Source organism: Thalassophryne amazonica, chromosome 21, assembly GCF_902500255.1.
Source record: "Thalassophryne amazonica chromosome 21, fThaAma1.1, whole genome shotgun sequence".
In the NCBI taxonomy this organism is placed as follows: Eukaryota; Metazoa; Chordata; class Actinopteri; order Batrachoidiformes; family Batrachoididae; genus Thalassophryne; species Thalassophryne amazonica.
Window position 1 is genome coordinate 17,903,965 of NC_047123.1, and position 24,045 is coordinate 17,928,009.

At 44.9% G+C, this 24,045-nt stretch overlaps 1 protein-coding gene across 1 annotated transcript in view; it reads left to right on the forward strand.

Annotated features, from left to right (window-relative positions):
* The window catches only part of fut8b (fucosyltransferase 8b (alpha (1,6) fucosyltransferase)), a 255,849-nt gene that overhangs the window by 168,590 nt on the left and 63,214 nt on the right, over positions 1 to 24,045 (forward strand). Inside the window, 2 exon segments of the mRNA XM_034161646.1 lie at positions 1,580 to 1,698; positions 3,599 to 3,761. Of these exon segments, the coding sequence (XP_034017537.1) occupies positions 1,580 to 1,698; positions 3,599 to 3,761 (282 nt within the window).

Here is a 24,045-nt window from a genome sequence, read left to right on the forward strand (position 1 = left end):
CATGTTGTTTAATACATTTTATGAGACAGCAGACCTTTGCAGTCCTACTACCTGAGATATGGCAGAAAGAAGAACGTGCATTCTTGTGATCCTTATGACCGATGAATGCTAAAAAGTCAAAGTGCATATTTGCCGCATCTGAAATAACACATGGCTTGAGTGTGACTATTAAAAAGTATGACGGACATGTTGCCTCAGTAACTGTGATGCTATCACTGCAGCTAGCATCACATAGCTATCACTGCCTGCTAATTAGTGCTAACTGCGCTAATATGCAAATAAAATAATGCTAAAATTTCACTCAGTGGAAATATTATAGCACAAAGTTCTTACGTGATCTGTTAGTGCAATTATTAGATTATTTCTGATATCTGTCATAAAATTACCAACACACTCGAGTCCACAGGAGCTAGCAGCCCATGCTAGCAACACTCCAGCTGTGACTCAAATCAACTACGTTCATAAAAGACAAGTTCAGTATTTGGTCCGCACACGCGCTAAATCTTAGCACCAAGCTTGATGACTAGTTTTTAGGGATACGCGGACACCTTTACTCATTGAGAAACTACCATTGGGGGGCTGTGTCTAGCGTGTTTTATCTATATTCAGACATTTCGTCATTGTACTTGTATTGCGTTGAGTGAGGAGTGACTGTGCATTTATTTATTTCTTGAAGACCACAGTGCAAGTACGTCTTTTGACTTTCTTGTGTTCTCCTCAGCAATTACGTATTTCATGTCAGGATTTTATTCTTTTAATCAGTGATATTGTACGGTTTATGACTCTAATGCCAAATAAATCAAACTAAGTTGTGCACTAGGGCCTGGCTACTGGCTAAATTCTACAGTCAGCACGCTAGTGGTAACAAATAAGCTAACTTGACATAATCTGAGTGTGAAACTGTCTGTTTGCGTGCGCCCTATGTAGGTATGTGCCATGTGTTAAGCCAATTCATGCTACTCTGTATCTGCAGCTGCGTAGCCATACAGAGCCCTCTTCGTCATTGTAAACACCCTCCGTAGCCAGACGTGCACCTGGATAAAACTGTAACTACAGTTTGAGACGACTGAGGCATGCACTAGCTACATCATTTCCAGAATCTCACTTTTTCAGTTTCATAATCAAGAACTTTCATGGGGTAGTAGGCTAGTCTTCATGAAAAACATCAGAACCCCCTGCTGTTCTGGCGGTGAATTGCATTGTGACACCCACCAACCCTAACGGAGAACTTCGAAAGGGTCATGACTGCGTCGAAGCAATTGCGTGGTCACGTAGTTAAGGAGTAGTAGAAGCATTAAAAGGCCTGTACACATAAGCCTCAAGTGGCCATTTAAGGAATTGCAGGTTTAGGCACGTCCGTGTTAGCTTCAATTTTCAACACCAGAGGTTCCTGCATGACTGGAACTAAGTGAGTAGAGTGAGTCACAATTTTGTCTACAGTGCACAACAGCATTTATGACCTCAAATCGGATCTTCTCAGTGAACTTTCACAAATACCAGCAGTTATTTTATTGATATGTGTGTGTGTTGCCCTAACGTTCCTCACACATCCTCTTCTTGTCTCACGTGTTGCTTCCAGGATACCAGAGGGTCAAGCTGAAGCCGGGTCCCTGGCAGCAGGGCGACTGCGTTCCCTGGAGGATCAGTTAACCCGAGCCAAACAGAAGATCCACAGCTTCCAGAAACTCACTGGAGATGGTGAGCAGCACAGGGTCGCCCATAGAAGTGTTGGTGAAGGATTTGGGACTCGGCTTTGAAATATTAAACAAGTGAATTTGAAAGCACAGGGGATGTTTAAAAAAAAAACACGACAGGAGTTTGTGGTTTTGTATTTTGTATTCAGCCGAGGACAGCGCTAAAGCCGCAGCAGTGACAGTGGCAACGCTACGCCAGCGGACAGGTGGGGTGACGTGTGCGTTTGGCGCGCTCAGCAGCAGTCAGAGGGGCAGGAAAGCTGTCAGGTGAATGGAAAAGTGTGCAAAGGAAGTGGAAGCACCGAGAGCGTCCCCACGGCGGAATGTGAGCGAGAGAGAAAAGAGACAGACAAAATAAACCGGGACATGCAAGAGTGCAGGGCACGACGGGGTCAACTTTTCCATCTTACAGCAGGGGTAGAAGAAAAAACACCCACCAGCTTATTCCAAAAAAGAGCTGCAGCGAGCACCAAAGCGAGGCAGGAAAGCCGCCCCATCCTCCTCCCGCCGCAGGCTCTCCTTCCTCTCTGTATATTTTATTCCTTCTGAAGGAATCGGAGCGAGCAGCTGTGTTGCCTGCGTGATGTGCGGGCGGGACGCGGTGTTCCTCCACGTCGTTAGAGCCGTGTCAGAAAAAAAAATGCATGCGAGAGCCACGAGGCATGAAAACAGCGATCGAGCGCTCCTTAATGAGGTCAGAGCAACACCCAGAGTCACGGAGGCAGCAGAGACTGAATGAGGAATATGTTCAAGCCTGCAGCACTCATTTGTACAGATCCAAACTGAGTCAGATCCGTACGTAATTGGGCAAACCAAACATAAGGATTATTTTCAAAACAAATCATCACTTTTACAGCCAGTTTTCTTCAGACAAGTCAGTGAATATTTCACATGAACATTTCCAAGTCAACCAGTATGTCTTAGACTTCATTTACGTCAATCGTTAAGAAGGCAACGACTGAGGGAAGCCACCAAAACACTCATAACAGCTAGGAAGGTGTTATAGGCTTCCATGGTATTAACTGGAGAAACTGTGCATGGTCTGTCTGTTACATCACTAGTTATACAGCTTCATGATTGAGGAGCAAAGAGACTGGTTATGTGAAATCTCACGTACAGTTTGCCAGAAGGCATGTAAGAGTCTGGAGCCTGGATGTGAAGTTTTTTTTGTGTGTGTGTGTGTGTGTGTGTGTGTGTGTGTGTGTGTGTGTGTGTGTGTGTGTGTGTGTGTGTGTGTGTGTGTGTGTGTGTGTGTGTGTGTGTGTGTGTGTGTGTGTGTGTGTAGAATTCCTTCTCATGAAGTTGTGACTGATGGTACAGTAGACAGAAGTTGCACCATGCACAAGTTCTCCAGCCACAAACCCTACAAGTCCTTTATAGTCATCTGGGTGGCTTGGTGGCTTCCTTCATTTGTTTCAGCTGTCGACTTCAGATCAATTTCCAAGTCACTGAATACCCATTAGACTGCTATGGTACTGCATATTAAGTTTGCCTGGAATAGGCACTTCTCAGAAGCTGAGCGATCGTGCAAGAATGGGACTAGTGAGGGAAGCCGCCAAGACTGGGGGATGTGATGGTCTAGTGGTTAAAGCGTTTGGCTTGAGACCAGAGGATCTTCGGTTCAAATCACAGCCTGACCGGAAAATCACTAAGGGCCCTTGAGCAAGGTTCTTAATCCCCTAGTTGATCCTGGTGTGTAGTGAGCGCCTTGTATGGCAGCACCCTCACATCGGGGTGAATGTGAGGCATTATTGTAAAGCTGATGCAGATGGAAAAGCCCTATTTAAATGCAGTCCACTTACCATTTTAGACACCCATGGCAATGTTGAAGGATTTTTAGGCTTCTGTGGCTTTGATTAAATAAACTAGGCCAGGCTCTTCACTCTGTCTCTGCCCTGCTGCAGGCCCTGGACCCACTCAAGAGGAGCTACGGAGGAGGGTGGATAACGGCGTGAAGGAGTTCTGGTACTTTGTTCGCAGTGAGGTGAAGAAATTGGCCAATGTCGAGCCCAGCGAGAGGCAGAAGTACGCCGACACACTCCTCCAGGACCTCGGAAGCCAGGAGAGGTGGGCATCCTGCTGCTTTAAGTTATAAGAAAATGAGTGCAGTGGATATAGAAGGCAGACGCATGCACACATACGTTGATTGAAAAGTAGCACCAACGTACTTGGTTCAATAGAACTTCCAAATTTTTGGGTCATTTCAAGATATGTGGCAGAAGGTGACAGACAGGCCTGCTGGATGTGATGTAATTAAATTGTTTTTTGGATTGATCTGCTGCATCGGCGTTACCCAAAGTCCAGTCAGTTTTTGTTCAGGATGTCCTGATCTAATTACAGCGATCACAATCGGCCCCATTCGATCGATATCTGATAAATTCAGCAAGAGCCCAACAGTTCACTTCTTGTTCCAGGCCTCTCTGCTATAAAGCTCTGTGCTGAGGGAGAAATTAAACAGGGTTGGGTCGACTCAACGTAATCACGTCTATGTCTCCGTAGTACCAGTCCAGACTATTAGACCAAGTTTGCTGAAGTTGACTAGCCGGGTAATACGGATAGCACGGGTTTCCGACACTTCAAGGGGCGCTCATTAGCAAAAATAATATTTCAAATAACTCTTTACATCATGTATTTTTATGGCTCCAATATTCAATTTACAGACACATTTCAATACTTTTTAACTGTGGTTGATTTGCCCCCTGACTTGACCAAGGATGATTCTTATTTCCCAGAATCAGGACGTCGCCACGCTCCTTTTAGTTTTGTTTTCAGTTTGACTCCAACAGAGAAGCTATTGCAGTTAATGCTGTGTAAGTTGTAGTCATATAGTTGTTTTTATTATCATTATTAAATTCAATATAGAGGTTAACTGCTTAAATTTGGCAGTGTTCATTGATTGTAAAGATTCCTCCTCGAGAAGTAAACGAGTTGACTATGAATGGTTCCCAACGAGTCAGCTCGTTCGTCATCCAAACCCTAAAAAGAAACCATCAAGATGTGCTTGTTGAGTGGACTTTCAGTTTTAATTCAAGTGGTTAAATGAAAATATTTAGGCATTTTGCCCATTTTTATTCACATCCCTCCATTTTTAGAGGCTGTAAGTAATTAGACAACTTAATATAGGGATTATTACTACAAATACATAATTTTTACCACCAAGGGATGGATATGTGAACAATTCCAAGTCTCTGAACATGTCTTGGACATCATTGAGACATTTAGACAGTATGGTGCTGTATGGTAAATCCTCTCAAATCTGTGCAAAAAAATGGAGACGAGTGAGGGAAACCACCCTAGACACCTTTTTTTAAAAAACTCCTTGAATTAAAATTAAAGTCAGCATGTTTAATTTAATCTCCACTGTATAGGTGGTATTCCCTAAACAGTCTAGACTGTAAATAAAAAGCACTTGATCCATTACTGCTGTTGCATTATGGGTATTGTTTGATGTCCTGCCTTTGAAATCGGTTTGGATGTCTGTTCTTTCTAACAAATTTCTGATTGCCACAGACAGCGTTTGCTGACTTCACTGCAGATAGTGGAGCAGCTTAACTACAGTTTCTATAACAATTGTCCGTTTTGTGATAAAAGCATCAAATTTGACACACATATTCTAAATTAACTAATGTTTATTTTCAGATAGGGAACCATCCTGGAGCTTGCATCACTTTTTACCAAAATTGGAGCAATTTTAACTTTTGACCCCTTTTCAAACTGAAACTGACCTTTGTCCCAATTTTTGCTGTTTTTACCCCATAACTCCAGAACATTCAGTCATAGATAGTCCAAACTATACCTTTTTGGAATTGTTATGATCAGACAAATAATGTGGTATAGCGTTCAAAATGATTGGAGCATTTTTAAATTTTGACCCCTTTGTAATTCTTTATTGACCCCTGCAGCTCATTAGAGGTCAGCTCCAGGATGGTTCCATATCTGAAAATAAACTTTAGTTAATTTAGAATATGTGTGCCAAATGTCATGCGTTTATCACAAAATGAACAATTGTTTTACTACAGAATGTCGCCCCACTAAGACGGCAGCCCTGAGTTGGTTATTTTTTATCCAACTCAGTGAGCCTAAACACTAGAAGGCAGGGTGTGGACTGATCCAAGAGTGCTTTCCACTGGGTCTATCCATGTCTGAAGAAAATAACTCTAATTTTGACTGGATTCTGTCCAAGTTTAGTGGAATATTTGTGGGTGAGACAAGGACAAAGTGATTTCATTTTAAGAAAAATCCATTGGAAGTCGGTCAGAATTTTGGCATGATGTTGATCGAGTTTATTTAGAGAAACTGGTTCAAGATACATCTATGGTTACTCGGATTGGGACGATACACTAACTCCATGATACAATGCCTGATGCGGTGCGCCTTCTGCGAGTTCATACATATCACTATAAATAACTATTTTACTGTTTAGATTAATTATGTGGTGAAAGTTTAAGTTTAAGGAAACAAATTATTCTGGCATATAAATTGTAGATGGTGTTGTTTCCTATTTTTATATTTTATTAATCATTTATGATTTTTCTGCAAGGGATGATTATTTCTTCCATGCAGTAGTTGACTTCTGATGGTATCATGATACGTATTTAAAAGGAATACATATTAATGCCAGGTCCAAGATAGGATGTATCGTTCCACCCTTAACAGTTCCTGTTGGACACAAATATGAAGCCATATTATTTCATATGCTGTGAAACGCAGATATGAAGTAATATATTACTTGTCTGTTGGCTGCATAACCTTTGATCCTGGGTGTGCTTGAAAGGTCAGACTCATTTATAGCTGCGTTGAGGAACTGGTTGAAGATAGACGTATGGTTTGTGTTAAAAAGTAATTTGTAGATAAGTCACCTTTCTGTTGGTCAGTTGACCTTTAACCATTGGGTGAGCTTGAAAGGTCAAACTCAAGGTTCTACACAAGTGCTTAATTTGAGCCGTTAAACGTTTGTCGCAGGGGAAGAGTGGGTATAGATTTGACCAAATGTCAAGCTCACACATGGGGGAAGGCTTCCATTCAGCTATGTGTCGTCACTGATCCTGGTTTGTCTGTGCAAAGCACAGGAAGTCATTTACTTGCGTGTCTCAGTTGTAGATCATGAGCTCGAGTGGTTGTTTTCCAACCAAAAGGTCAGGCTTTATCCTTATTTGGTTGAAATTTGTTTACTGGGCTTCCTGCTGACCTGTCTCCTGGTCTGTTCCCTGCCTGATTTGTATTTATTCCCTAATTTGTAAGCTTGGTTGAGTTTTTAGCCTTAGCATTGAAGAGTAGCTGGTGTGTGGTAGACATGTTGGATCTCTGTTGGACAGTTACTGATCATAAGGATGTTTATAACTTATCAAAGAGTGAAACACCACTTTTGAACATTATGTATGTCCAAAAAGTTAGTTGTATCACTCTAGGCAAGGCTGGTGTGTTCATTTATAGAAAATCGGCAAATTTTGTATTTTGTCTCAAATAGTCCCACATCATTGGTTTTCTGATTTGACTACTTTCTTGTAAGAACAAGATAAGTTTGATATTAAGCTACAGATGTTTCTTAAAATAGTTAAATCAGTCATAATTTAAACAGTATGAACATTGTGTTATTTATAATTTGCAATTGTTTAATTAATTAAGATCTTATTGTCTTATGTACAATTTGTACATGTTCATTAAAGCCCCTTTATCAGTCAATCAATCAAAAACAATATTTACATTTTAATGGTGTCTGCAGGAGGCTTTGCGCCAGTACATGAGCTTTTGAGACGAGCGTAAGTCTGAGACAAATTTAACTCCATAAGGAGTTAGCAGATGTTAGCGTGCATGCTAACATCTGCAGATTGTCTTGTAAATGGTTCATAGGTGTTGGTGGTGTTGTTAAACAGTGTTTTCAGTTTTAGAAGTGTTTACTTCTCGCAAGCATTTCCATAATATATGAAAAAGGTGCTATTTCATGACAAAAACGAAGCACAGTTAGCAGCTAGCAAAACCAGGACGTGACATCACCACACTGTCTGCTAAATGTTTTGTAAATCCTTCCAGTCTGTGAGATCATACCATAAAATTAGGTACAGGAATGTGTTAATTAATTTGTTAATTTGAAGACCCTGGCAGTAATAAGACTGGACAAAAAGCCTGTGCAATACCTGATGGCCATAGTTGATGGCCTTGAGCAATGAATGTGATTTCTCATATTCTTACATGTGTACGTCTAAATTTCATAGATCAGTGCCACAATTCATGAATTGTATATTTTACAGTCAGTCTTTCTACTTTTGTCCTTTTTTGTTTGAGTCAGTTGAGTCACAAAATACTAACCTGCCCTTCTCATAGGGCTGCTTGATTATGGAAAAAAATTATAGTCAATTCAGTATGGAGCTTCACAATAGTAAACTCTAACCCTACCTGCCCCCTGAGCAGCAGTGGTAAGGAAAAACTCCCTTTGCCATTTTTTTGATTGTAAGAAGAAACCTCAAGCAGACGTGACTCAGTGGGGTGACCATCTGCTCTGACCATACTAGAATAACAAATATTAAACAAGCAAAGAATTGTCAAACATACAAAACAGAGAGCCAACAGATGTGCGTTCCATCTCAATGGCGCCAAGAGTGTTTTGAATATGTGCAACACACTCAGGACAGCTGAAAGAATGGGACCAAATATGTAGACTGCTCATAGACTGCCGTGCTTAGGTCTTCAGACCGCACCTCAATATTTCCCAATTGGGGCCAGATGTGTCGGCCTCAATCGTCATATGTGCGATGGGGGTATGAGCATCCAGATAATTAGAGTCCAGCGGACATTGAACGACAGTGTGTTCATACGTCCACTGTAAAAACAAGCTGATTCCATGTTATGTCTCATGGAAATCAGCAACATTGATCCTGATCCTGATCAACGCCATTTCAACCAAGAGGACAGAGCAGAAATCCTTGTTTTTTTTCTGACAATCCCAGAAATCAGATAAAGTGAGACTGAGTCCAGCTCCGCTAATATTAACATAAATTTAAGATGGAGGGGAATTTAATATAGAAAGTCTGTTAGTGAGAACAGAATCACGCTGTTTTATCTCAGCAGGCAGACTGTTCCACAGAACAGGTGCACAATCAGAAAAAGCTTTGCGACCTGCTGACTTCTTTTTAACCATTGGGAACACACAGTAATCCTGCATCCTGAGAGTGCAGAGCACAGACGGCTACATGAGATTAAATTGGGTCAACCAGATCAGGAGGTGCTAGTCCATGAAGGATTTTGTATGCTGTTCACAAAAGCTCAAAAACTGACCTCACATGGTCAGGAAATTATGAAATTATGGTAATATGGTTGGTCAACCGTAGCAGCAGCATTTTGAACCATCTGAGGACCTTTGATGCTTTACAACGTTAAAGCAGAATATATGACATTATAACAATCAAATCCAGAATCAGTGTCTCTCCATCCACCATAGACAGAATAGGTCAAATCTTCGCGATATTATGGAGGTGAGAGAAAGCAGTCTTTGTAATTGTGCTCGTGTAGGTTAAAGGACAGCGTGGGATCAAAGATTACCTGAGATATATATATATATATATATATATATATATATCCCTCGCTATAACGCGGTTCACCTTTTGCAGCCTCGCAGTTTTGCAGATTTTTTTAGTCCAATTTTGCATGCTTTTTTTTTTTTTACAGTGCATTGTGTTCTGCGTCCTCATCAAGCAGGCCGGTCGCGGCACCACGAGGGGAGAGTACGCGCATTGTGTTCTGCGTGTCTGTTTATAAGAATCTTCTCACCCAGAAGAAAAAAGAGTGCCAACAACTACCCATAACTGTTAGGGATGTGAATCGTACAACTCACGATTCAATTCGATTCCAATTCTTGGGGTGACGATTCGATTCAGAATCGATTTTCGATTCAAAGTGCTCTGAGAAATAGTTATATTACTTAAAAAAAGTTTAAGAAAATGCCGCTTGACAAGGTTAATCAAGTGATTCTAGATGTAAATTTACTTATCTACTTTGCTCGTTCGGAGTTGGATGGCAGTTTAGCGAAGCGCTGGTCAGTAGTCAGCAGAGACCACTGCTCCGCTTCTTTTAGCTCCGGGTGATGGCGTAGCATGTGGGCTTGTGGATTTGAAGTGTTTCCGAAGTACTTGACTTTCATTTTGCAGATTTTGCACACTGCATAAGTCATGTCAAGCTCCTTCTTACGCAGCAAATAATAAAATCTAAAATGCGCCCAAACATTTGCCTTCAGTATAGATGGTGCTGGCTGAATTAGCTCTTCGTCCGCGATACTAAGCTACAGCCACTGAACTCTGCAGCTCACGAGTGCTTGAAGCATGCCGGACCCTCTCCTCGCGGGGAAGCTGGAGTATGGAAGCCGTTGCCTGACAAACAGTACACGCAGCGAGTAAGCAAGAAAATGTTTAAAAACATGCTTTTTAAAAATCGATTCTTGGACATTTTGGATCGATTCAGAATCATAATAAATAAGAATCGCGATTCGGATGTGAATCGATTTTTTTTTTTTTTTTTTCCCCCCCGGCACCCCTAATAACTGTGTTCTTCACTCGGAAAAAGACACCTGCACCGAGGTGTCACTCAGTGGAAAAAGACGCGACAGCGGAGCGGCACCAGGACGCAGAGGCACGATCAGAGGAACTGTGGTCAGTCACTATTAATAATTTCTTATGTGTCCAACTTCGTAGGTTGATTGTTAAAATTAAATTTGTTAGTTCTAAAAGCCATCATAATCATTTATAGGAAAACGTTCTATTTTTATTTCTCAAACAAAATGTTTGGGCCCGAAAACAGGTTGGTCTTATTTTTCTACTAAGGTTTGAACTTTGAGAGTGTTTACACACGAAAGAAAAGTGAGAAAATGTTAATGCCTGTTTGAGAAAAGTGTATAAAATGTGTAGTGAGGGGTTTTACAGCTTTAAAACGTCTGTAACAATTGTAAAAAAATAACGCTGACTACTTCGCGGATTTCGCCTATTGCGGGCTATTTTTAGAACGGAACTCCCGCGATAAACAAGGGACCACTGTGCTGTGTGTGTGTGTGTGTGTGTATATATATATATATATATATATATATATAATTTATTTATTTATTTTTTTTTTTGCTTTATCACTATAAAGAATGACATGCGTTATCCATTGTTAATGTTAGCTGTGTCTTGCAGGACCCGTGACCTCATCTCGGTTTTGTTAGAATTTAAGAGTAGAAAACTAATGAACATCCTGTTCTTCAATGAAACCCGGCTGTGTGGGAGACATTATCACAATTTTTTTTTTTTTTTTTTGCCTCAGTTTGAGTACTGTTTGAGCCAAGGAGGCTGGGAGTTCAACAGAGTTCATGACAAAAAAAACCAACTTATTTCCCAGACTTGTCCTGAGCGGTGTGTCTGCTTGAAAGGACTTGGCCGAACGCTGCTTGGGGGAATCGGCGGAGACTGCTGTTTCTTACAGCTACTGATTGAACAGTGAAAGCTGATATACATGCAAGCAGACTTGTGGCAGCAACAGCAGTGGTTGCTAAGGAACAGGGGGCAAAGTTCAGAGCTGCCCTCTGTGCTGATTTCTGCACAGTCGAATGGAAACGCTCTCTGTGTGACTGAGGCAAGTCGTTCATTGTAATCTGCTTTGAGTGGTTTACAGGCGGTGGCGTTTTATTGCTGCCTAAGTAGCTTTACTAACGGCTGATTCTTCACCCCGTGCACACATACCAACAGACTTTAACTGCCCTTTCCTCCTAAGCCTCGAAATGTTGTTGCGTGTGCTGCAGGGAAAGACTGAGACATCGATCGGCGAGCTGGAAAGCTAGTGAAATATTTGACTGCGCTAAATGCATTTGCTCCTTCATTTACATTCTGCTCAGACCGGAGAAGGAGGGAGTCTTTTCTTGAAAACCTTCCAAATAAAAATCCAGTTTGGAAAAAAAAAACGATTTTAAATGTTTTTGGCCAGTATGGGTGTAAACTTGTAGCCTCATCTCTATGAACCCATGAAAAGTAAAAGAGACTCCAGCTGAGCAGACCCGTTGATCAGATCGTGGTAAATAAAAGGATCGCTGAGGTCAGGCAGTTTGTAAACTCGCACCTTTTCATGTTTTTTCACTTCAGAAGGACAAATTGCATCACGTTACCAAATATGTTAGTGCGCATGAATGTGAAAACCATAATCCTGTTCATAAAAATACAAAAGGATTAGACTCAAGGATGTGACCCAAGGGTAGAAGAAGTCGTCTAGTGTCAGCACTGAAGTCCATTGGTGCAGGGCTTATCCACGTATTTTCTCTATTCCTTCTGAAGGGGACTCCAGTCCAATGTAGGGTAAGTTCACCCACTTACCGTTGGGTGAACCGGGTCAATGCAGTTGAAGTGTCTTGTTCAACGTTGTGTTACCGCAAATCAATCTCAGGTCTAAATATTGGCAGCCCAACTTCTTATCCCACTGTGCTACCTGCCCTACAAGTAAAATCTCAATCGTGCACTGTGGAACATGCAGCCACATCAATGTGCAGAGGTTAGCTCAAGTTTTGTAGCATGCAGCACATTGCAGAACCTCCCCAAGACAGAAAACCAGTCCGTCACCACTTCTCGAAAGTAGCCATGACATGTGGGCATCTCCTTGCCCTTTTCCAGTAGCTGGAGTCCTCAAAACAGAGGTGCCTACATGCCTGGAGAAAAGCACCACATGGCCAAGATGTTGTAGCAGCCATTCAGTCTCCCTAAGTAACCGTCCGTTTGACACAAAGCTATTGCAAAGAGACTTAGTACCAAAGACATCCTGAGGTCGCCAGTTTGTATCCAAGATTCACAACCACACCATAAGATGGGAAGCTCCAGATGCACTAGAACCCTCAAGAGATGGACCTTCATTCTTCTGCAGAGGTATTTGCATTGCCTAACACCTCCATCCAAGGACCTTATGACTCCATAAACTCTTCTCAAACATCCCTTGATATCAAAGGATGAGGACCTGGAGAGACGTAGAACAAAGCTCATCAACTGCTGCAGGTTTTTACTGGGTTTAGTTACAAAGTGGGGTGGATGAAGGGTATCGTGGCCGGGTTATTTTTAATCCAACACATGTCTTAAGACAGCATTGCAACAGGGTTGTAGCTCAAAGTACACCTGTTTCCTTGTCCTCATGTTCACCTGTCCGCCTTCTGTGAGGCCTGTCGGTGTGCGCGTTGTAATGTAAACCAACCGGTGCAGTGAGTTGGTGCTGATGCTGTTGAACCCTGGGGCTGTAGGTCGTCGGACAAGCCTGACACTCCCACAGATTGAAAGGACGCGTGCAGGATTTCAGGTGTAACAAACCTGCAGGTGTCGTCTGTTGATTCCTTCTTAAGTTTTGTGATCACACAGGTTTGGTTTTCTTTAACCACAGACAGCTTTTAATGGGTCCCGTGTGCAGCACTGTGATGTGTTTTCAGATACTGCAGGCATCAAAACAGAACAGTGAGAAATACTAGTCAGGTCCATAAGTATGTGGACAGTGACACAGTTTTTGGGATTTGGATTTTTGTACATCATCACAATGGAGTTGAAATGAAACAGTCCAAATGTATAGTCTTGAAGTTCAACTTTAATTCAGTTGGCTAACCTTTCAGAAAATTAAGGCCATTTGTGTGCATAGCACCTCACTTTCCAGACATCATCTTTACACAAGTCTTGAGATGGATACTTGAAGATTTCCAAGTCACTGATTATGTCTTGGACTTCGTTTACAGCGGTCATTAAGAGATACAAACACTATGGTACTGTATCATAAGTCTGTTTGGAGGAGGCAGTTCTCTAAACTGTCACTGTGCAAGAACGACACGAGCGAGGGAAGCCACCAAGACAGTCATAAGAGATTGTCTTGCGAGAGTGTCAGCAACAGAAGCCAGTAACTCATTCATAGTCATTTGGGTGTCTTGATGGCTTCCCTCACAACTCTAATTCTTGCACAGTCCCTCGGTTTTTGAGAACTGTTGACAGTTCAGATCAATTCCCAAGTCTCTGTATATGTTGTGGTCTTCACTTTTAGCAATCATTAAGAAATACAATGTATGGATCTGCAAGAAGGATACTAGTGAAGGAAGCCATGAAGACACCTATGACAACAAAAGGAGTTATAGGCATCTGTGGCTGTGATTGGAGAAAGAGTGCATTATGTAAATTTTGTCTGTTGCACCATCAGTACCAGCTTCTCAGGAAGTGGACTGAAAGGAATTTTCACACAAGAAAACTGATCAGATCTAGGCTCAAGTTCTTTTGAAGAAAGTCCTTCTTTATGCCTCTCCATTATGAAGCTTTATAACTGGGGATGCAGATGAAAAAAGTTGCATCGTACATATTTTCTCCAATCACAGCCACAGAGTGTATCGCTCCTTTAGATTAATTTGGGTGTCTTGTTGGCTGTCCTCACTTGTTATGTTTTGTTTTGTGTACTGCCTACTCCAAACACTTCTGCCATACAGCACCATAGTAAATGCATTTCTTAATGATTGACGCAAATGATGTCTATATATTTCTTAAACCCTCTTGAGTTAAATCTAAAAATTTACACTTCAGTTACGTCTTGATTATTTTGAATTCACCTCCATTGTGGTTGTGTAAAGAAGCAAGCCTACAAAATTTGCATTGCTGTCCAAATACTTATGGACCCGACTGCACATGTGAGTTGAAAAAAAGGCACGCTTCACTGCGCTTGCATCCTTGAATTGGGACATGATACATTTCGTGTGTGTGTGTGTGCGAGCGCACAGCTGAATATAAGAACTCTCACACCGGATATGACTGATTTGGGTCAAAGAAGTGAGTAATAAATTAAGCTTGCATAAGAGTGTGTGTGTGTGTGTGTGTGTGTTTGCATTTGCATGGGGTTATGACTACGCTCTCGTAAGTCGGCGGTCATGATGTTTAGCAGTGTGTGACACATACGCGCTTTGGCTTTCAGAGGTTCTGCATTTGCAGATTTACTGTAAGGATGAGCTAAACGACAAGAAAGACGTTCTTGTCGCTCGGCGTGACAGAAAGTACGGGTACGCTATAAATATCTTGGTAATATTTGGCACACAGCATGCCATTAACATATGCCTGCTGGATGTTCCCACCAGAAGTGCAACGCAGGACTATGGGAGTTGTTTTTGGCAAAATTTAGAACGTACAAATCAGAGGATGATGAAAATTGCAGTAATTGTGGTACATTTGAGGTCACTGGGGTTGGTGCATTTATATTTCAATCATTTTCTTGTGCACTCATGATAACTTGAGTATAATCGATCTGATTTTCACCAATTTTGACATGAACATCTCGAATGAGTGTATCTCAGACAACTTTGAATTTGAATGCAAACGGGTTTCACCAACACCGCCTAAGGACCGCCCCTTTACATAACCTTCCAGTTTCCAAGTGTGTTTCGTCATATTTCTATTAATAGATCAGCTACTGAATGTCACAGAGGTTTTGTTCAACTACTTTTTGAAACCACTTATTCTCAGCTGTAATATCCGTCTCTACACTAATGATCTTTGACTCAGCCGATAATAGTAGTTGGAGAATATCACATGGTCTGTCTCCTCTTTGTCCCTGAAAGAGGCTACAGTGTTTGTTACTGGGAGATCCTCACTGAAATACGCCAGTAAACACTCATAAAAGCACAAAAAAGGGTCCCTTTGACCTGAAAACACTTCTATTTTTATTTAATGTTACAGAAAAAGAAAATCCAACCCGATCTCAGGTGTCGCTCGTGATGGCGTCACGAAAAGTGATTTCATCTGGTTGATTGTGATACGTCACTAAATGTAACATGTAAGTAATGAAGTCAGTTTGTGATTGTTTAACAAAATTTGCGGTGACACTTTTGGGGGTGGGGGGTGGCGGAGTATAGAAATAGTGACCAAAACTTGTCTGTTTCACGGAAATGTGACACATTTCGTAACAGTATCTCCAAAAAAACAACAAAAGAAAACACTAAATGTAAGACTGGCTGAGAAAAACATTGTGGAAAAAACATGTGGAGGGATTTTTTATTTTTTTTAAACAAAAGATAAAGTCACAAATGGACTCTGTTTATCCAAAAAGGAATAATTTGAAATGAGAAGATACCCAGCAAATATACTCTCTGTCCTGTAGACCTATTCAGAATGTCAAATGTTACAAAATCTTTTGGGCCAAAGGTTGTTCTCGTTCCACTAATAAAATAAAAGATCTGTGCCAAATTTTATTGTAATCGGACATTGTTTAGGGCTCCACCACAAAGCAACAATTTTCCCCAAACAAGCAATGTAGTAATCCAGTAATTCTAGTAATGTTCTTCTCTGGGTGACCAATCAACCTCCACTTTTTGCAGTTAGAAGCCATCACTTGTACCTGTAAAAGAAAAATAATGCCAGCGGAGGGAGAGGAAAATGTGTCACTCTGGGGGACCTCTAAATCTTATCTGATTGAGTTCAGATTTATTCTGCACCTATAAATCCCCAAGTGGAACAAAACCATGTGGCCCAAAGTCTCTCACAACTTTTATTTTTTCATTATATAGCATGAACAGCCCAACTGTCCTGTAGTTCCCAGTCGGTGGTACTGCTGCACTGCATGGTGCACAGTTTCTTCATTCATATATATATATATATATACACACACACACACACACATTCTCTCCTAACAACTTCGGTAAACCCATTTCTAACACCAAAACAGATCATCCAAATGAATAAAAATGTATATACACGAAAGAAGAATTTTTAAAAACACACGACATTGTTAGCTTTAGATCCAAATTCACCTATGCTGACACCCACACCATGAGCCACCACCTGGGGAGATGCCAGGCTGGAGACCCCTCAAACATACACTCAACGATCTCTGACATTACTTCTTGCAATTTTTAACTTACCTGTTGTGAAAGTGTAGTGACACGGACCCACAACAGGGGGCGCAAATGAACGGTCAATAGATGAGCCAAAATATAACAATTTAATGTTGTGAAGGTGCACAACGAATACACAGACAATCTCAGAATATGATTACAGTCAATCCACAAAGGTGACGTGTGGGCAGGCTCGAGGATAGAAGACGTCTGTCCTGAGAAGAGCCGGAACCACATGATTTCCGCCGCCACCGAACCTGGTGAATACTGGAGCCGCCAAGTCCCGAATTCCCAGGTGATCACCGTCCCCGACTGTCGGATCTGGTACTGCTGGCGAAGAACAAAGACAGTCAAGTGTGGGTGTGTGTACACCCAGTAACAATAACGGTGGGAATGCCACCTCCACCTCTCACTCAATATGCTGATGAATTTACAGTGATCCCTCAGAGGAAAAGAGTGCCGTCCTGCACTCACTCAGCCTCCACAAAACAAGGGACCGGTATGCCTGCAAACACTCACAATGTACAGATTATAGGTAAACACAAATGGCTGAGGATATTACCTCCATTGCAGTACGATATCTCGGCGATGAGGTGGAGATGACGTCTGGGTTTTATGGAGTGGGATGATGAAGAATGAGTGACAGCTGTCAGGACATAATGAGTAACAGCTGTCACTCCCGGCTGTGTCCGTGGCGGCAGCGCCCTCTTGTGCCTGAAGCCCGCACTTCAGGCAGGACGCCCTCTGGTGGTGGGCCAGCAGTACCTCCTCTTCTGGCGGCCCACACAACAGGACCCCCCCTCAACGGGCGCCTCCTGGCGCCTGACCAGGTTTATCGGGGTGTCGGCGGTAGAAATCTGCCAGGAGGGCCGGATCCAGGATGAAGCTCCTCTTCACCCAGGAGCGTTCTTCGGGTCCATACCCCTCCCAGTCCACCAGATATTGGAACCCCCGGCCCATTCGATGGACGTCCAGGAGCCGGCGCACTGTCCAAGCCAGCTCCCTGTCAATGATCCGGGCAGGAGGCAGCGCCGAACCGGGAGCACAGAGGGGTGAGGTGTGGTACGGTTTGAGTTTGGAGACGTGGAACAACGGGTGGATCCGCAGTGAAGCTGGGAGCTGGAGCTTCACTGCGGCAGGGCTGAGGACCTTAAGGATGCGAAACGGGCCGATGAATCTGTCCATCAGTTTCGGTGACTGTACTTGTAGAGGGATGTCCTTCGTCGACAACCACACCTCCTGCCCGGGCTGGAATGCAGGGGCCGGGGACCGCCGGCGGTCTGCATGGGTCTTGGCCCTCGTCCGGGCCTTCAACAAGGCAGAACGGGCGGTGCGCCACACACGACGGCACCTCCGAAGGTGGGCCCGGACCGAGGGCACACCGACCTCTCCCTCCACCACGGGAAATAATGGGGGCTGGTACCCCAAACACACCTCAAATGGGGAGAGGCCGGTGGCAGAAGACACCTGGCTGTTATGCGCATACTCGATCCAGGCCAGATGGTTACTCCAGGCCGTCGGGTGCGCGGATGTTACACAGTGGAGGGTCTGTTCCAGCTCCTGGTTGGCCCGCTCTGCCTGTCCGTTCGTCTGTGGATGGTACCCGGACGAGAGGCTCACGGTGGCCCCCAGTTCCCTGCAGCAACTCCTCCAGACGTGAGAGGAAAACTGGGGACCACGATCCGAGACTACGTCAGTGGGGATCCCATGCAGACGGACGACGTGGTGGACCAGGAGGTCCCGCTGTCTCCTAGGCCGTAGGGAGCTTCGGGAGGGCCACAAAGTGGGCCGCCTTGGAGAATCGGTCCACTATCGTGAGGATGGTGGTGTTGCCCTGGGACGGTGGGAGACCCGTGACAAAATCCAGGCCGATGTGGGACCAGGGGCGATGAGGCACAGGAAGCGGTTGGAGCTGACCTTGGGACTTCCTGTGGTCAGCCTGGCACAGGTGGTACAGGCCTGGATGTACTCCCGGACGTCGGCCTCCATAGACGCCCACCAGAAGCGCTGCCGGACAACTGCCACGGTCCTTCGCACCCCTGGATGACAGGAGAGCTTGGAACCGTGACAGAAGTCCAAGACAGCAGCCCTGGCCTCTGGTGGGACGTATAGCTTGTCTTTTGGTCCAGTTCCCGGGTCCGGGCTTCGTGCCAGGGCCTCCCGGACGATCTTCTCCACGTCCCAGGTGAGGGTGGCCACAATAGTGGACTCAGGCAGGATGGGCTCCGGTGGATCCGACAGTGCAGTTTTGACCTCCTCTTCGTGTACCCGGGACAAGGCATCCGACCTCTGGTTCTTGGTCCCGGGGCGATAGATGATCCGGAAGTCAAAACGCCCGAAGAACAGTGACCAGCGGGCTTGCCTGGGGTTCAGCCGCTTGGCGGTCCTGATATACTCCAGGTTCCGATGGTCAGTGAAAACCGTGAACGGCACAGACGCTCCCTCCAACAGGTGTCTCCACTCCTCAAGAGCCTCTTTCACCGCAAGGAGTTCTCGATTGCCGACGTCATAGTTCCTTTCAGCCGGGGTCATCCTGCGTGAAAAGTAGGCACACGGGTGAAGAACCTTATCAGTCTCTCCGCTCTGGGATAGCACGGCTCCTATCCCTGAGTCAGAGGCGTCCACTTCAACCACGAACTGGCGGCTAGGGTCGGGCTGCACCAAAACTGGCGCAGTAGCGAACCATCGTTTCAACTCCTTGAACGCGGCTTCGCACCGATCCGACCAGGTGAAGGGGACTTTTGGAGAGGTCAGGGCTGTCAGGGGGCTAACTACCTGACTGTAGCCCTTAATGAACCTCCTATAGAAATTAGCAAAGCCGAGGAACTGTTGCAGCTTCCTACGGCTTGTTGGTTGGGGCCACTCTCTCACCGCTGCAACCTTGGCCGGATCAGGGGTGACGGAGTTAGAGGAGATGATAAACCCCAGGAAGGTCAAAGACGTGCGGTGGAACTCGCACTTCTCGCCCTTCACAAACAGTAGGTTCTCTAACAACCGCTGCAGGACCTGACGTACATGCTGGACATGGGTCTCAGGATCCGGAGAAAAGATGAGAATATCGTCCAGATATACGAAGATGAATCGGTGCAGGAAGTCCCGCAAGACGTCGTTAACCAAGGCTTGGAACGTCGCGGGGGCGTTGGTGAGGCCGAACGGCATGACCAGGTACTCAAAGTGACCTAACGGGGTGTTAAATGCCGTCTTCCATTCGTCTCCCTTCCGGATCCGAACCAGGTGATACGCATTTCTAAGATCCAGCTTGGTAAAGATTTTGGCTCCATGCAGGGGGGTGAACATGGAATCCAACAATGGCAACGGGTATCGGTTGCGAACCGTAATCTCATTCAGCCCCCTGTAATCAATGCATGGACGGAGTCCGCCATCTTTCTTGCCCACAAAAAAGAAACCTGCCCCCATCGGGGAGGTGGATTTCCGGATCAGCCCGGCAGCTAATGAGTCCCGGATGTAGGTCTCCATTGATTCGCGCTCAGGTCGTGAGAGGTTGTACAGCCTGCTGGACGGGAACCCAGCGCCTGGAACCAAATCAATGGCACAATCGTACGGACGGTGCGGGGGAAGGGTGAGTGCCAGATCTTTGCTGAAGACGTCAGCAAGATCGTGGTACTCAACCGGCACTGCCGTCAGATTGGGAGGGACTTTGACCTCCTCCTTAGCCTGTAAACCGGGAGGAACCGAGGATCCTAAACACACCCGATGGCAGGTTTCGCTCCACTGAACCACCACCCCAGACGGCCAATCAATCCGGGGATTGTGCTTCAACATCCATGGGAAGCCCAAAATCACGCGGGAGGTAGGAGTTACAAAAAACTCAATCTCCTCCCGATGGTTTCCAGACACCACCAGAGTTACTGGTTGTGTCTTGTGTGTGATTAAAGGGAGGAGGGTGCCATCTAGTGCCCGCACCTGCAATGGAGAAGGAAGTGCCACCAGAGGGAGCCCTACCTCCCTTGCCCATCTGCTGTCTAGCAAATTCCCTTCTGACCCCGTGTCCACCAGTGCTGGGGCTTGAAGGGTTAAATCCCCGCTCAGGATTGTAACTGGGAGTCGTGTGGCAATCTGTGTGTGTCCCACGTGAATGTTTTGACCCCCCCTTAGCCCAGTCTCTGAGGGCGGTTGTTGTTGTGGCCGTTTGGGGCAGTTTTTCTGTATGTGCTCCTGTATGCGCGGACCAGCCTCCTCATTTTGGCCCTGTGCGTTTCCCTAACAATGTCAACAGGGGGAGCTGTTGCCCCACGGAGCGCTGCGGCTGTGGAGTGTGGGGAGGGCGGCCCCTTTTCGAACCCGGAAGGGAGAGGGACGGCGCGTATCCGGCCACGTCCTTCGCCTCGCTCCCGACGGCGTTCCTCCAACCGATTGTCTAACCGTATAACGAGATCGATAAGCCCATCTAAATCCCGCGGTCCTCCTTAGCTACCAGATGCTCCTTCAGGACCAACGACAGTCCGTTTATGAAGGCGGCGCGGAGCGCAACGTTATTCCAGCCGGACCTCGCAGCCGCGATGCGGAAGTCGACTGCATATTCGGCTGCGCACCGACGCCCCTGTCGCATTGACAGCAGCATTGTTGAAGCGGCCTCTCCTCTGTTAGGGTGATCAAACACTGTTCTGAACTCCCCCACAAACCCAGTGTATGCTGATAACAACCGTGAGTTTTGTTCCCAGAGCGCCGTAGCCCAGGCGCGTGCCTTACCCCGAAGCAAAGCAATAACATAAGCCACCTTGCTGGCGTCAGATGCGTACATGACGGGTCGTTGTGCAAAGACGAGCAAACACTGCATCAGAAAGTCCGCGCACGTCTCCACACAACCCCCGTACGGCTCAGGGGGACTTATGTATGCTTCAGGGGATGGTGGGGGGGTTTGTTGAACGACCAGTGGAATGTTAATACCCGGCACCGGGTCGGCAGGAGGAGGAGCTGCAGCAGCGCTCTGATCGTGCGCTTCCACCTGTGCGGTGAGAGCCTCCATCCTGCGATTAAGGATGATGTTTTGCTCGGACATCAAATCCAGCCGAGCGGTAAAGGCGGTGAGGATTTGCTGCAACTCACCGAGCACGCCTCCTGCAGATGCCTGTGCACCCTGCTCTTCCATTGGCTGTCCAACAGATGGATGATGCCCCTCGGGATCCATGATGCAGGCCGAGATATCCTGTTGTGAAAGTGTAGTGACACGGACCCACAACAGGGGGCGCAAATGAACGGTCAATAGATGAGCCAAAATATAACAATTTAATGTTATGAAGGTGCACAACGAATACACAGACAATCTCAGAATATGATTACAGTCAATCCACAAAGGTGACGTGTGGGCAGGCTCGAGGATAGAAGACGTCTGTCCTGAGAAGAGCCGGAACCACACGATTTCCGCCGCCACCGAACCTGGTGAATACTGGAACCGCCAAGTCCCGAATTCCCAGGTGATCACCGTCCCTGACTGTCGGATCTGGTACTGCTGGCGAAGAACAAAGACAGTCAAGTGTGGGTGTGTGTACACCCAGTAACAATAACGGTGGGAATGCCACCTCCACCTCTCACTCAATATGCTGATGAATTTACAGTGATCCCTCAGAGGAAAAGAGTGCCGTCCTGCACTCACTCAGCCTCCACAAAACAAGGGACCGGTACGCCTGCAAACACTCACAATGTACAGATTATAGGTAAACACAAATGGCTGAGGATATTACCTCCATTGAAGTACGATATCTCGGCGATGAGGTGGAGATGACGTCTGGGTTTTATGGAGTGGAATGATGAAGAATGAGTGACAGCTGTCAGGACATAATGAGTAACAGCTGTCACTCCCGGCTGTGTCCGTGGCGGCAGCGCCCTCTCGTGCCTGAAGCCCGCACTTCAGGCAGGGCGCCCTCTGGTGGTGGGCCAGCAGTACCTCTTCTGGCGGCCCACACAACATTACGGCTATTTAACAGAATTGGCCCGAAATGTGGTTTGATGTGTTGAGAGAGCCATAATGAGGAAAGTTTGATCTGATTTCAAATGAGGAGATCCCACCGAATCCTCTGGTGCAAACTTCCACGCTTTTAACTCTGGCTTTAAAGATTAAATGATGCAGGAGTCGGACTTGCATCAATGCACAACCGCTGATCTGAATCGAATTACGGGAGATGTTCTGCAAATTTTGTGCAGCAGATAGTAAAAATTCTTTGGGGCTTCAAGCAGTCGTAGTAATGTTGATCATACCTGTGAACTGGCTCAGGGCATGGAGAGCACACAGACACAAGACTAAATTAAAGCACACTAACCACACTTGGCTGACAGAGCACACTCTTAATTGACAGTGTGTTCCACTGCACCACTAACCCTTTTCTGGCAACATGGTTGATTCACCCATTTTCTGGCTCAGTCCGCTCATATCAATTATCACCTCCTTCAGAGAATCAGTTGTCCTTTCCCAGACAGTCGGTCACCCTGTCACTATTCATTTTTAACTTTAGTCAAAACTAATAGATCTTGAAAAAAAAACCACTTGAACAGTATTAGATTTCACTTTAATGAATTTAATTAAATCTGAGTTGAATCATTATCTTGGTTTGAAAGAAATATTTTTCTCACAAAGATGTGAAATTTCAGCTACAGCTTGCCTGATGTCTCTCTGTTAGTGCAGCAGATAACAGAATATTTACATTAGAATCCTTCAAATGGTGAAAAAGCTGAAGGGCCACTTGAATAGGCGGCCACGTAGGGGTCAGTTGAAGAATTACATAGGGGTTAAAATATAAACATGCTCCAGTCATATTGAAAATGATACCACATTACTTGTCTGATTGTAAAGATTCCAAAAAGGTATAGTTTGGACTATCTATGACTGAATTCTATAGAGTTATGTGGTAAAAACAACAAGAATAGTGACAAAGTTCTGTTTCAGTTTGTACAGGGGTCAAAACTTAGAGTTGCTCAAATTTTGTTCAGAGGTGATGCAAATTATTAGTTGAGTTAATAGGGTTTCAAAAAGGAATTGTTTGCACCATGTATCATGCTTAGTTATCACGTTACAAGATAACATGTCACATGTCATAGAGTTCAATGGACGCCAACATTATTTGACCTTTACTTTAGAGATCAAGCATTCAACACAGTCAAAACTATTCCATTTATTAATCCAATAGCTCCATCAACAATTTGCACCATTTTTTACTAAAATTGGAGCAACTTTAACTTTTGACCCCTGTACAAACTGCAAACTGTACAAACCCTGTTTCAACACACATGTTTGTATGGCCTTGCCTTGCAGTGTGGAGCGCCTTGGGGCGGCTGTTTGTTGTGATTTGGCGCTATATAAATAAAATTGATTTGATTTGATTATAAGCAATGTGACCAAGGGGTGGTGAGGGTCCCAGCCATGTTTGACAACAATGTAAACAATGCCTAATGACACCACTTCCAACAGCCAAAAGTTTTTGTCTGCATTCTGTTTTCAGTAAAATAAAAGTTTTCATATTGCCTAAATAACGCTGATACCAGTGTCTTCATGAAAAGGTC